Source organism: Molothrus ater, chromosome 6, assembly GCF_012460135.2.
Source record: "Molothrus ater isolate BHLD 08-10-18 breed brown headed cowbird chromosome 6, BPBGC_Mater_1.1, whole genome shotgun sequence".
Lineage (NCBI taxonomy): Eukaryota > Metazoa > Chordata > Aves > Passeriformes > Icteridae > Molothrus > Molothrus ater.
The window spans coordinates 15,043,110-15,058,554 of record NC_050483.2 but is presented as its reverse complement, the minus strand read 5'-3'; the positions used below and the strand labels follow the sequence as shown (position 1 = coordinate 15,058,554).

General features: G+C 37.3%; 1 protein-coding gene across 2 annotated transcripts in view; it reads right to left on the bottom strand.

Moving 5' to 3' along the window:
* The window catches only part of CARS1 (cysteinyl-tRNA synthetase 1), a 33,229-nt gene that overhangs the window by 16,956 nt on the left and 828 nt on the right, over nt 1-15,445 (bottom strand). The window contains exons 2-13 of one of the 2 annotated variants that reach the window (XM_036384223.2): nt 11,182-11,427; nt 8,239-8,330; nt 7,325-7,413; nt 6,945-7,041; nt 6,395-6,493; nt 5,296-5,445; nt 3,949-4,089; nt 3,156-3,244; nt 2,446-2,567; nt 1,185-1,297; nt 547-675; nt 204-333 (exon numbers count right to left, since the gene is read on the bottom strand). In XM_036384223.2, the coding sequence (XP_036240116.1) occupies nt 204-333; nt 547-675; nt 1,185-1,297; nt 2,446-2,567; nt 3,156-3,244; nt 3,949-4,089; nt 5,296-5,445; nt 6,395-6,493; nt 6,945-7,041; nt 7,325-7,413; nt 8,239-8,330; nt 11,182-11,427 (1,497 nt within the window). The remainder of the gene's footprint in view (nt 1-203; nt 334-546; nt 676-1,184; nt 1,298-2,445; nt 2,568-3,155; nt 3,245-3,948; nt 4,090-5,295; nt 5,446-6,394; nt 6,494-6,944; nt 7,042-7,324; nt 7,414-8,238; nt 8,331-11,181; nt 11,428-15,445) is intronic. The other variant, XM_036384224.2, reaches the window with a different exon arrangement.

Genomic DNA, 15,445 nt, shown 5'->3' with positions numbered 1-15,445 from the left:
TTAAATTTTTTACTATCATTACATCTACGAAAAAAGCAAAACCACTATGATCCATGCTGATAAATACCAACAAGGATCAGAAGAACAAGGAAGCTGTTCCAAAGTTAGCAAAGAAGACACCTGAAGTTACCCTGAATAAAAAGTTAATCACAGTCACCACTCAAAGTACATCAAAAACATTCCCATTCCAAAATAATTTTTACCTGTGTGTTTCTTCAGTGCATCTTTTATGGTAATGAAATTCTTCAAAGATTTGGACATTTTACAGCCAGCAATTGTTAAGTGACCAGTATGCAGAAAATACCGAACCCAGTGATCGTTTTCGAAATATGCCTGCAGGAAAAAAACAAAACCCTAAGAAATGTTTAAAACACTGTTTACATATATATGAAGTAGAAAAACTTAGAGAATAAAATCCTGAAGAACCAAAACTCATGTTTATACAAAACACACATCAAGTTGAAAAAGCTGAATTAGGGATTTGTGTACGTTGCAGTCAAAGCAAAGCATGGTGCTCTATCACTGCAGGAAGGTCAGTTCATTCACCTCAGACTGGGCCAGTTCATTGTCATGGTGAGGAAACCGGAGATCAAAGCCTCCTCCATGAATGTCCATCGACTCTCCTAGAACGGATCCACCCATGGCAGAACATTCAATGTGCCAACCTGGACGACCCTGTTAACAAAATGGCATTACTTGGTTACTAGTGACTGTCTTCCTCTCCTGCCCTGTCTCATTTCCTCAGGCTGTTACTAAGAGTAAAAAAGATTCTCAATCTTAGCTTCACAAAAGGAAACTGATTTAAAGATCCAGCCTGGCAATCCAGCCTGTAATGTTCTGATTACCTTGCTTACTGTTCTTTTAAAAGCTACACTAATATCTTTGATCACAAGGAAAAAAAAGGAAACAGAATTTACTGCAGATAAACCTTGTCCATTAACAGAGGACAAACATCAAGTAAGAGCCATGCTGAGCCTGCATGCAAACTTCTGCTTAAAATGTCATCAGACTTGATATATTTTAGATTTATTAAATGAACATTAACCACAGAATCTTAGGACTGAATACATAATCTCCACAATTTATACAGTGTTAATAATGAGGTGAGGCAAAAAAACTTGTGTAACTGTGCTACTTAAATAAGTGAAGAAAATCCAAATCCTGATTATAATGTCCTTCCTTACCTTTCCCCATGGAGAGTCCCATGAGGGCTCTCCTGGCTTGGAGGACTTCCATAAAGCAAAATCGTTTGGAGAACGCTTCTCGCTTAAGCGATCAGCTGAGATGCTCAGGTCACCTTTCAAAGAGAAAATGTAAATGTATACATTTTACACCAGCATTACTGATTTTTGGCATTGCTGTATCTTATATAAAGATAACCTTAAAAAAAAACCCAAAAACAAAACAACAAAACCCCAAAACATAAACCCTCAAATCACTGAACCCTCACAAATCCTCATTATCAACCTTGATAATCCTTTGGGGTTTTGGTCAATGTTTGGTCAATCAGCTGCACTGGTTTCTAAGTTTTGATGTGAGATTCATCTACATTCTCTTACCAGGCACAATTCCAATATTGCAGTTATAGAAAAAGAAATACAGAAGAAAAAAACCCAGAGACAAGTAAGACTGCAGATTCAATTCATTCCAAAGTTAGATAGATCTAAATTGAGACTATGATTGTCTTAATCTGCACATACAATGCGATCATAGAATATTTCTTCCCTAATCTCAGCTGCTGCACAGAATTGTTGGTATTTGTTCAATAGCTACATTTACTCCTCTGTTACCTACTGCTCTATGAGTGTACTAATTTCACCTGATAAGAGTGTTGTATTAAAACCTTTTGATATTCTTTTTATAGACTTTCTGCATGATTTGCTAAAACTATACAACTTTAGGATCAGATAACTAATGAGTCCCATTTACTGAGCATTTTAAGTTAATCCTCTGCTATAGCTCTATTCAAAAAATCTATATTTGGATTTGGTTCAACACAACAAAGTTAAAGTAAGCTCTCAGTAGGAAAGAGGAACCCAAATATTTGTCATGAAATGACCCCAGCCTGATATGGAAAACTTGTGCCTGGCATGTGGAAGATCCAGGTTCAAGTCTTTGCTCCTACTCTGAGCCAGACGAATGGGCAAATAACTGGGCTATGGCCAAATGACTGAGTTATTCCCAATTCTGACCAAAAAACCCCTCACAAACAAATAAAAAGCAACCCCAAACCATCCTAGGATTAATAACATTTCTTGGTATTTTCCAATTAAAAACTTTCAAGAAAGTACTGGCGGAAGCTACAAAACTTTAGCAAAGAAATTTTTAAAGGGAGTGCAGCAGGTAAATCATTAAGCTCTGACTGTGACTGATCCAAATGTCATTGAAACCAATTGAAGAAACCAACACATCATCAGTTTCTTCAGCAACTGAGCAAATCTTTACCTTCACCCTCTTGAAGAGCTTTCTGATCACCTACGGCTTCAGGCACCAACTTAGCATAGGAGTGTTTTTCACTGGCATCAAACTTCATAGTATCAAAGTATACAGATCCATTAGACACATACCTGAAAAGTTAAAGATCATTATTTAGTGAACTTTCTATCACAACTTAACTGAATTTTATCCCTAAAACCACTCATGAGTTTTCTAGTAACCCCACTCACATTATGGTACTGCTTAGTATTGTAAATATGACTTAGGTGAGCCGATGTTTTAAGGCCTTACCATATGAAGGCTTTGGACAAATTTTTGGAAGTTTTAATAAAATTAATTGAAGAGAAAACAGCAGCTATTGTTAAGCTTTTGAGAGTATAAAGAAACAGTCACAAGAACTACAACTTTTTAAAATTTATGTTATTTGCAACTGATTTCTAACTGTCACAAGTCAATTTTTGACAATTTTTAATGAAGACCAGCAATCAAACACAGTTCAAGTGAATGGGACTTTGAATTTATTTTAATGAACAAGGATTTCACCCTATAGTACATCATAAGAAGCACATCAGGTAAAAATAATAGCTCTTTGCAAAGAAACCTGAAATTTCTTTATTTGATGAAGAACTGCTTCTGGCAAAGACTACTGTTGCAAATGAAAACAGAGAAAACAGCTCACAGCTGAAAGCAATCATTTGGGCATCCAGTAGCAAACTTACCCATAACCATTATCCACAATCTTCTTCACAAAATCCACAATTTCTGGCACATATTCACTAACCCGTGTTAAAACATCTGGAGGTAAAACCTACAGATAAAAAGTAGAATTATATATATATATATATGGAAATATGTACTAAACATATATGTTATGTATTGGTTACAATTTTGCTCAAAAGCAAGTGATGATAAAATCTAACACTCCTATTTCAAGCTTTATGCTCTGAACCAATGTGCTGTGGCCACTTTTTCCTCATCCTTTAAGGGGATTCCAGCTCTTCTGACAGAAGAGGCAGCAAGTCCCTCTGATTTGCAGGTAAATAAATCAACCTTCACTGAACTACTGCCTGTGACACAGCATTTCATCTGTAACAGACAAATCTCTGCTTGATGGTTGCCATCACAATTTCTTAATGGCTGAAGACTCTTAAGTAGACAGTCTAAATGCTGAGGTTGGCAGGGATCTCTTGTGCAGCCAACAGATTCCAGCTCAAACTTTTTTGGACCAGTTTATGCTTATTTCCCCGTGTTACAGCAGGAAAATGTCAAGGAGAGCACACATCAAACCTGGTCACCAATTAAGTGATGGGCAACAACCACAACAGATTTAAGATTGTTGGGATGGAAACAGAGCAAGTGCTAATTTAACACCTATCTATTAATATTAAAGGAATTTATCAATAAGGTTGAAATATGAGATTCTTGAAAGCTAATAAGGAGCTAAATTTTCTTCTGGGTACTCTAAGGCATGGCACATAAATCTTTAGAAGAGAAAACGGTTCATTTACTTACGTTGAGTGCTTCCATATCTTTATGAAATTCCCCTTCCCAGAATTTGGGGAGCTTTGAGAATATGGAATTGTCAGTCACCTGACTGCCAAATTTTGAGTCCAACCAGTCAGACAGCAAATCTTTGGCTTCTTCCAACAGTGTCTAGAAAACAATAATCATAAGAGCAACTGATCCAAGACTTGCCCTGCTTAAATTGTGCAGAAAGATCTCATTCTGAACCGAGACAGAGAAATAAGGAATAAGACGTTTGCAATGAGACACTTAGTTGTGAATACAGAGTAATCCAGGTTTCTACCCTATTTTTATCATATTGCTCTTCATAGATATAGATGAAACAACCAGAGCAAGGAGATAAACTGTTAAGTGGTATCTGTTTTGCTACTGATCACTTGAATAGGTATCTGGAACTTATGCTGTAAACAGCAGATGGGACCTGCAGTTGTATTACATTTTCTGTTCCTCCACTGCTACTGGAAAATCTAACAGAAGCCTTACTGTGCAGACTGCTAAAAAGTGCCTGAAAGACTAATTTGGACATCAGCAAGGATATATTTTAGTGTTACATTAAAGGATTTCTATTTCTGACACTAGGATATAACATAGAAGGTATGATTGCTTAGATTTTAGGGTTTTAAAAATTCCATTAGATCAGTATAGACTTTTATAAAAGCACTTGATATTAGAATAGCTGGGCTTTTTAAAAAAAACCCCATAATTTAGAGGCAGGGTCTTCTTAAGAAGGGAGCACTTAACCATGGGTACCCCACAGTATTTATCACAAATAATCTGAAAGCAAGAGAAGATGAAAATGGAAATAATTTACAAAAAGACAACAACTACTAAAAATAGTTGTACTGACTGACTTGATTACTAGACATAACCAATAAAGTCAACATGAATATTTGTCATTAAATGTAATTGTTTTTAATAAAAATAATCCTGAGCACAACTTTGGGGGAGGTATTTTCCTCTCTGATCAGAGACAGAAACACTTGTGTGGAAAACTGCCACCACTATTGGAACATCAGAAATGTGTGCTCAGTAACCTATAAGGAAATTAATTAATCAAGAAAAAAAGTCAAAGAGAAAGTCTAAGTACATACAAGAGCAAAGATTAAAAAGAAAGTTATTGATAAAAACAACATCCAAAAACTCTGTAGTTGAACTGAAGAACCAAATTTCTTTATTGAATGCAGAGTACTAAAAAGTTCTCAGACCCAAAATTTCTCTTTTTATGAATTAAAGGTTCCATACTGTCTCAGGGAATTACTACAAGCTACATATTATTTTTAAACCTCTTAACAATTATAAACCAAATATAAAATATAAAAAGGAGCTCAAACTTACCTCATGACATCTGTTGATCTCTTCAGCAGGGAGCTTTGCTTGGAGAGCTTCTTGTAGAGGGTCAAAAGCAGACTTCACTGCATTTTGAATTCTTTCCAACATTTGCTTCTTATCCGGGTCTGTTGTTTCATTTAGTTTAACTGAAAAGAGCTACAATTAAAAAAAATAAATTAGAAAGCCAGCTGCAGTACAGCAGCACCATGTTCCATACACAGAATATTATCTTAGCCACATTGTACCTTGCTAGTGATGAATAAGACATTATGCCATAGAAAAAGCTTTGACATCAACTACTGAAATATGAAATACGCTCCTCATCAGAAATAATGGTGCAATCACAAGACTTTAGTTTGCATCCAAGTTCATTTTTTCAGAAAGACTTCATAAATCACTACATCATCATAATTACTGCTGTTTTCATTTTCTATGCAGCTGATCACCTTAATTGCACAGCTGATTACCACGAATTTGAAAAGGACAAGCTTTAATGTGGAACAGGGAGAGATTAAATGCAATGTTTAGGCAGTATGTCAGGCAAAGATAGTTGGGCAAAATTTCCAAGCTTCCTATTTCCAGCCCTGTATTCAATTCATTAGAATGATAATCTCTTTCTGATCTGTAGTTCTAAAAATTACCAGAGAATCACCTTCCCTCACCTTCAGTCCTGAATACACAATTTATTAAATCCTTAAATCTTCCCAGCCTTTTCCTTCCAAGGTCATCAATGGTACAAAGGAGAAACCTCCCAAGCTTTAAAAGATTATGGACAGACCACTGTTCAAAAGCTCTTTTAAAGGATTATTTTAAAAGTTTGAATGCGAACACGCAAACATCCAAATGCTGTTTGAGCAATACATGCACTCACAAATAAGTGCTAAGATCACAGAAATCAAGAATGCCTTTTAAAGAATTTGTCAATTCTAAAACAATGTAAAAAGCAAAGTGATGTGCGGTTCAAGTAACAATTCTAACATGTGCAGTACCAGAACTAAAAGAAGCAGAAAGTTTAAGGAGGCAGCAAAGTCTGAAGCATTCTCTAGATGCTTTCCTACATTATTGAGTGATTATCTAAAACACAAGCAGGGATTACCACACCCACCTCTGAGGCAGTCCTAACATCTTCAAGCAGCTGATCTGGTGTTGATTTGCTCTCTCTATATCGTTCAAAAAGGTGATTTTGTCTTGCTCTCTTGATGATCTACAAATCAGAAACATGAAAATATTTCTGTGAAGTGACACATAGTTATACAAAGTGCAGATAAAATCTATTATGTACAAAAGGCATTTCCCTATAAATTTAACAATCTACAAGAATAATGTGCAGTAACACAAATCAAACACACCATACACACTTAATGGACTACCAAACAGAGTCAATTAATTACCTCATCAGGCAAAGAAAATAAATTATCTCTTTAAAATACTGAGTTTTCATTATTTGTGACAGCATTCATTATTACACAACACTCAAGAGTTTGCTACCACAGGAGTGCTACAAAACTGAGAAAATCAATGCTTTTGTGCACAAAATGTATGTCTCAGTTAATGACTGTAAGATTTATCTTGGCTTATCAAGTGGCAGTTACATGTGACTGGCTTCCATTCTAAAAGTTGAGCATTTTAGATTGCAATTAAAAAAAAAACCTTACCTTGTCATCAATATCTGTAATATTCATACAATAGAAAACATCATATTTAAAATAATCCCTCAAGATTCTTCTCAGGATATCAAATGAGATGTAGGACCTAAAACCAAAAAAGTACAGGGGTGTTTTCAGTAAACATCTGTATCTATTCTATGCACAAACCATTCTAACCTCAATCAATAGCTGTGCAGCAGTTTTACTTTACCCCCATCTATTAGAAAATTTATAATCCCACAATGATAAAATATTATAAGGTGCTTTTAATCTTAAATTGGAAGCATTGATAGTAATACACTCATCTGAATAATACCTTCTTCTAATAATCTTTTGCTTCCACTAGGCACTATAGGTTACCACCTCTATCAAAGTAAGGAATGCAGTACCTGGCATGTCCCATGTGAGAAGCATCATAAACTGTTGGACCACAGCAATACCACAAGACCTTTTTTCCATTCTGAGGCTGAAATACTTCCTTAATTGAAAGGGAAGGTACAATGGTCAGAAGAAATTGAAGACATGACCTCAGGCCAGTAACACCCCATTTGGAGATGAGAACATGAAAATATGGATTATAATTACAAAAATCAAATAGTTATTCCATTCCCAACTTTACCATAACTAAAGATCAGCACTAGCTTAATCCTGTGAGAGAGATAATGGGGTGTGGCTGCTTATGTTCTATGCATTCTAATCAATCAAGATATCAGGTTACAACAATTTGGACTGAGCAGAGCACTATTCAAACTGTTTGTAAAAGTTTTCTTTTGCAGTGAAAAAGGTTATACCCTATAATCAGTTCACAGATACTTGAATACTACATCCCATGTAAAATTAATATTCTTAATATTTCCTCTTTCCCAAAGGACTTTCAAACAAGACCACAAGAAGTTTTACACTTTTTATATTGCAACCATATAATTGGTGAGACTTTTCTTAGACAGACAACACCTGAATAAAGAAACTGTGATTTTATTCTGCTCACACTGCCCACACTTATGTTTATTACATCTGAATGCCTGGCTACTTTGTACGATAACTTGAAACTGGGAGCTGAATATTATGCAATATGCACAAAGAGACAGACACTTGTAGTGTATATATATTAATGTAAATAGCATTACACTTGCCCAGCTAATGCAATTGATTGGCACAGAGTTCCTGGCCTGTGCTTGTTAACATTCTACAAAATACAACCCAGAGACCGGCTATTGACCGGGCAAACACTTCAGAAACAGGATTTGATGACTGCTCTGTTTGTGTTTCTAGGGAAATCCCCACTTCCCTTTCATTTACTCACCTTACTTCGAGTCAGGCTGTTGTAGAGGCAGAGCCTGGAATGTTTTGTCCCTTCAGGGGGAGACCAGGGAGGCTGCACACGTTTGCCTTTACCTGGGAGAAAAGGTAGTTTAAAGAAAGTTTAAAAGACACTTTCCACAAACAGGGTTGCAATATAAAATTTTCTCCTTATCACATCATTATTTCAGAAGGAAAAAACCCCACATCTAAATGGAGAAAAGAGCTTCAATCCTAGTAATGCAGCTACTTCTATAAGAGCCCCCTACAAAGCCACCAAAACCAAAGACAATTATTGGAATCTAGTTTATTTTCTACTCTCTAAAAAAATTGCCATTCCTATTAGTTTTTGATCCAAGTAGCAGTGAGGAAGAGGGTACAAAAGCAAGAGCATGCAATTCAGGTAAAGTATTACTATGAGTTTTGAAATTTAATGAATCATTAATGAAGTGTTATGGCAGTCCTGGGCTATTTGCAACACCACTGATTTTACTGTGATGGAACATCACAGATCTTACACAGAATTTTCAAAATATCTCCAGAGTCCAGAGGTGGTCTCTAGAGCCAATATTGACAGAGTATGTGCACTCAGGGTGAGAGGGAGAGCCGACAGAAAGGCTTAGAAAGAACCCCAGCCTTTTATCATGCATTGTTGCTAAGTACACAAGGCATTTCTGAACACACTCATTTACCACAAATATGCTCCAGTTCAGCAAGAGGCTACACTTTGCCATTAAAGAGAGTAGGTAAAACCCAGGGTAATATTAGTGACAATATTCTTGAATTTGTTTTCTCCTAAATTTGTAAGAAGCAACATAGCTGTTAAACTCATGGGGTTTTTTCAAAGAGAAGTATGGGCATGTGATTTGTCAGAGTTGCAGTTTGCTGTGTACTGGGTGCTTACAGCTGTAATGATGTTAAACCAATTATCATATTAACTAGGCATGAAAGCAAACCAAGAAATTCAAAAATACAGCAAGTTTGCCAGCTTAATACACACAGCACTATGTTTAGGAATTCTTATGGTATGCATTTTAGCTGCAAGTAAAATATTATACAAACTATTTGTTTTGATAACAAAATTGCCTTTCTTATCCTGTGTCTCAGGGTGCTCTTCATTAACTCTGTTTCTCTCAAAGCTTCATATGCATATTTTGGCTGAAAACCTTCAAGTAATGGAAACATTCATGGTATAAAAAATGTAATCTCTTCATCTTGCTTTTTTGAGTAACTGCCCAAATAAGAAAAAAATATGTTAAGTGTAGTACCCTGTCTCACTTCATGGGACTTCATTTAACTTCCATGCTATGAATCCATGGAATTATGTGTCCATTCTAAACATTTCATTGCAGGAGGTACTCCTGAAGAGAACACCCCGAGTTCAAGAGCAGTCTCTCCATAACACAGGTCATACACCAAGGTATGGATTTGTTTACTCTTTGATTTACAAAGATTACTCTGGCATGCTTAATTGTGGCCAACGCTTCCCTCAGGGAAAGAAGCCTGTGTGGGTAAGCCTAATAAAAGATAAATCTGTAAAGCTTTCTTCAGTTACAGCCACATGAACATAAGGAAAAACCCAGATACTGCACCCCATATTTCTCAGCTTGTGAGTTAGGTGTCAAATTTTACTCACTATACAGATGCCAAGGGCAAAGTAAAAGGTTGGTAAAATATTGGTTAGTTTGGTCAAATGCACCTCTGCCAGCCTAAAGCCTTTCCTCTGGTGGAACTAAAGTTCATTTGCTCTAATCCACCATGGGGTTTTCAGCCACACCAAAAAAACAACAATGAAGTATTCATGGTCTAAGAAGCATGGCAGATTTGTGTGTTATTTTCATGGTGAACACTGCAGAACACCATTCTAGGATTCCTGAAACACATAATGAAGACATAACCCTTCAGAAAGAGAGATTAAACAGTAAAGATTTCATGGTCAGGAAAATGGAAACCTTTTCTGTTTCTGCTCCACCCTGATCCATGGAAGTCTACAGACAATCTGCAGTTAGTGGACAAATCTGCTATCAGAGCCAGGGGTGCAGCTGAGATCCCTTCTCTGCTGCAAGGAAATAATAACCAGCACAAACACTTGCAGGCACACACAACACACTGAATTTACTCACAGCAGTCTGATTTTAACTGCTGGTCTTTTAGGAATTGAGAATACAAATGGGGAGACGTTGTGAGAAGATGGCATTGGAGCAATACTAGTTAACAACCATCAGCAAGAATGACAGACATGCATTCATTTGTAGGTATTGCAAGAACTATACAACAGCTCTGCGTTGTTATTTTTCATTATTTCATGACTCCCTGAGCAAGGATCTCACTATAAGGCAATTAAATTAGACTAGCTCATTGGGAAACAACTCAGGAGAGTGATGCAGCTCCCAAAAATGCCTGCCCATGCTTACACAATGACCTAGATTAACCAGTTAATACTTCCTCAAATCATCAGCATGCCTAAATTACCAAGGTTAAAAAAGAACCCCAGACATTCTTTGTGAAGCTCTGTGTTAATAGCAATTAGAAGAGGAAGCATTCAGTTTATTTTATTGTGGATTTGTATATTATACAACAACTATTTGGTTAATCTTGCAAGGAAAAAAGTAGACTGGGCAAATCTTGGTATTTCCAGGAAAAAGCCCAAACCCACACATTCTTTTACAAACCAGAAGATAGCCAGCTTTTTAAAGAAAATACACATAATCAAATTCTGTACACTGAGGAACTTTAAAAAAAAAAGGTAACAGCTTCTACATCCAAATAGGTCAGGCTCTATCAATTGCACAGTAACTGTATGCAAGAACAATGTTATGACTTTGAATACAAATTGAAACTGTAACTCTTAAGACGTGCAAGAGAGTATGAAAGGGAACTTCTCGCAATAGCAACCAATACAATGTCAGCTAGTCTACAACCTGCCCACCAGTTCCATATTACTCACTTGTTTGAAGTTTACAAGGCTCATTTTTGTCACTGCTGCCATCATAGATTGCTTCTATGTGTCTGTACCACCGGACAACATGGATATACTGGTCCACAGGTGGCCCCGAAAACTTTCTGAACACCTCCACATCTGCATGTGAAAATGTGAACCCCTGGATATAACTACGAGTGCTCAGGTACTCGTTCAGAGCCTTCACCCTGGCTTCCTCTTCACTAATGCTCAGAATAAAACTGTAGCTGGAAGCTGTAAAGAGAGGCACAGGACATTTGGTCAGCATTAAAAGAAGGAGATCCCATGACCAAAATATATCCTTATAACACATATCTCCCCCTGTAAATTAGCTCTGGCAACTGCTAAGAAATTTGAGAAAATTAGATTTAATACAAGCTACCAAATATCTATGTATTTCCTGTTAACAGGATTACGTTCATGCTGCCATAAGTTTGTGAGGACATCTTTCAAAGAGTGATAAGGACAAGAACACAGGTCTTTTTCATAAAGAATATAATCTACCATAATTGGAGAAAATCCTTCACAGTGAGCAAACCTAATCAGTCACTCTTTTCCATGCTGCTAAAACACTCATCCTGTCAATATTTAAATATGATTCATTTTATGCACTGTGGAAAGGCTGTGAATATGTCCACTGAACTTGAGCATGCAGTTACATCTTTGCAGGGGTGTTGCCTGCACACAGGCTCCCAGCACAATGCTCAGTTCCTCCTACTTGCTCTAGAAACTCAGAACTCAGCTGCTGCTGTATATTCCCATACTTCTCCCATGAGCCCTTCTCTCCTCAGGTACATGAATAATATTTAAAATGAGTAAAACCTACACAAACGAGCAGAAAGGATACCAGATCATGGCTCTCTCTCTCACAATTTTTTAATTCTGTGATTTCTTTGGTATATAGGCAAAGCAGGTTCAGTTATGTCTCATTTGGACAAATGCAGGGACACAGAGGAAAGCTCTGTGTGCTGGTGGGGATGCTCACTGGAAAAGCAAGCCCTGTGCAAGCCAGGGGGCACAAAGCACTCTGAGGTTATGCTAGCACTGCCATTAGGCAAACCCAGCATTCACATTTTCCAACAGTGATTCAATGTTTGTAGCTCTGTTTGTGTTCAAAGCACTGTACAAACATGAAGGCAATATCCTGTCCAGGTAGTCAACCAGCAAGGTAATTCAAGCCAAGGTCACGTGCAGGAAAGCGAGAGAGGCAGCAGGAGAGCACCTGTCCCTGCTCCCAAAGCCCAACACAGACCACAGCCACAAGTGTCACCTCTCACACTGGCAGGAATATCTCCTGCACAAGGAGTTCCCAAAGCATGGAGGTGCTCACAGAACACAGCTCCTGGAAAGGCAGGAATGAAAGGAGATGGGAAAGTGATGGCTAGGAGAGGATGGGAGGGATGGCACAAAGTTTTTCATCAGTTAAAACTTTATGAACCATTTTCTCTACAGAAATCAATTATTAAAATATCCAACAGCAACTCAGGATGACAGGGAAGTGGCAGCTAGATATCAAGCATGATTTTATTCAATTCTTTGGGGTATAAATGAGATATAGGGACACCTTGGGAGAACTAATAAAAAAGGCCAATGACTTTAAAAAATTTAAAATAATAAAAATTCACAAAAGATATTAAATATCTATGAACAAAAGAAGACAGATCCATGTAAAGTATAAATCCTTCTCAAGGCCTAGCCATGTAATTGCTCAGTACAAATAAGGAATACTAAGGAAATAATGGCTCATAACTCCATCTTATAGGCTTGCCTTACCCAGCTGAATAGGATTCAGCTTTGGCTCACACAGTTTATTTACTATAATCTTTTCATGCTCCTAAATATTTACTGATGTTTATCAACACAAAAACTTCACATGTTTGTACACATTAAATAGTTTGTAACAGTTCTGTTCATTAACAGTGGAAACCTAAGACTTGAACATGAATTTTGTATACATGAAAGATATGAGGGAGAAGGCAAAAAGAAGGCATTACAAGAATGATCTAGGTAGAAATGAAACTATATCTCAAAGAAAAGATCTTTTGCAAGGAAAAGCAACACTCAATTTGCAAAGTATTATTATGGTTATTATGACCATTATTCACACATCAGGCTGCTAATGGGAAGCAAGTCAGTGTATCTGAAACAATATAAGTGCTTTCCAACCACATCTGTAAACCAATCTAAAAGGGAACTTGCCCAAACTTACACACAAATACAACAAATATGACAGCACTCATACAAGCTAATTAAGGCAAGTAGAGGTGGCAAACACTGCCTGTGAATGTCAGGACCAGCTCAGCCCTGATAAGCTTAACAACTGATTTTTTTTTTATCAATCTTGGCACAGACATTAATACTTCAACTTAAAATGTTTGGCAGGCTCAGTGTCCCATTCCCAGGGTCCCCCATCAGTTTCACAGGCTGTGCTGAGCAGATGACTGTGATAACAGTGCCTTGGAAGGCAGTGTAGCAGTGGATCACTTGTTTCAAGCAAAAGGAATCAGTGACAGCTGTCTATGTAAAAGTCTGTTGTGGTTTAATTGATATCATGGCTAAAAGAAGAAGAGTATATCTACAGAACCTGATTTTCTGTGATTTCCATTCTGCATCCTCAGTTCCCCCCTATCTTGCAATTCCTTCAATTCATTAAACACTCCCACTGAAATATTTCCTGGTACCTCCTAAGTGCTGTATCCTATTTTCCCATCCTCCTGCACAACTCCAGCCCATCACTGCTAAGTCTGCCAATGCTATGCAAGAGGCAGCTGCCCACTGTCAAATTGATTGATTAATTAATACCAATCAATGGATTCAAAAAGTACTGAGGGAGAAGGCCCAATGGATATATGTACATCTGACCTGTTTTCCTTGCTGCTTTAGGAAAACAGGCTAAGGAATTGCCCTTCTCTCTCACTGCAATTTTTTTCCATCCCCAAAACAGAACAGATGCAGTTGTTACTACTCAATTGCACCAGGAAGTGTCTCCTTGACAGCAGAAACACGAGAGTACTACAGAGCTGTTGCATAACACTGAATTTTAACTCATGTGAACAGAATGATCCATAGATATCGTATCACACAAGAGGAAACAAGCACTGAGCACGAGTATTGGAGAGGTAACAAAATAACCTTGAAAAATCAGAAGAATTAATGTCATCCAGTAGACAGTTCTTTCAAAAAAAAATCCACTGCAGACATCAATTAATACAGTTCTCACACCATACCACTGATGTTCAATCCCTTTGGGTGATATAATTGTCACACATTCCTCTTTCCATGCATGGAGTGCTTCAGAGACTTTTAAAGGACACTGGGAATTTGTCTGAGAGACTGCAGCAACACACAGACTCAAAGGCACAGGACAGCTTCCACATTTTATCTGCACATAAAATAACTTTTGAGGTTTAAACAAGACACATAATCCCCACAATATCAAATTTCATTGAAAATTTTCACTTCTATTAACTTGAGAATGAAAACCTCTGTCTGCTCCTTGAAGGTGTTGCGTGGCAAAGTAAATACAGGAAAATCATAAAGAAGGCAGTAAGCTAACTGACACAAAACCAGGGAGTTACTTCAGGGAAAACTCACATTTCCTGGGCTTCCCTGAACCTGCTAACCTCGTCAGTCATAATTAGATGACAATGTAAATGTTCTGGGAATTCTGCAGAGGCATTCTCCAAAAAGAAATCTTACCCATTTCTGAACATTTTGAAATGTAACTTCCCATCCAACTTGCCTTTCACAAATTTAAGACAACCCACAAAAGACAAATGTAACATTATTAACACAGCTCCAAACTGGCCATTTGTCATCCTTGTCGGCCACTCTGCTACCTTTGAAAAGAATTCCAACCATCTGCTCTGACAAGATGAACTCTCCTTTCCCATTAGCATCTCACAAGAACCAAACCAATGCAGTGATTCCAGCTAATGCCAGACACAGCATGCACAGAGACAGAAAAACAAAGGACTTATCAAGTCTCACACATAAGGAGCAAGAGGCTTTTAGATGAGCAGGGATTTTTAAGACTGGAGTATCCCACACCAAGGAAGAGCTTGTCAATCCTAGTCTTTTGAGCCATGAAAGTTTCACTTCCACTTTTCCTGAACTGAAACTAAATATAACAATTGCAGATTCAGTTTAAAAAAAACCCCCACCCTAATAGTAACTAAAGAGTTTCTCAAAGCACACCTGAACTGAGCCTTTCTTGGGTTTTTCCCCCTAAGACACTGAAAAGACTTCTGAA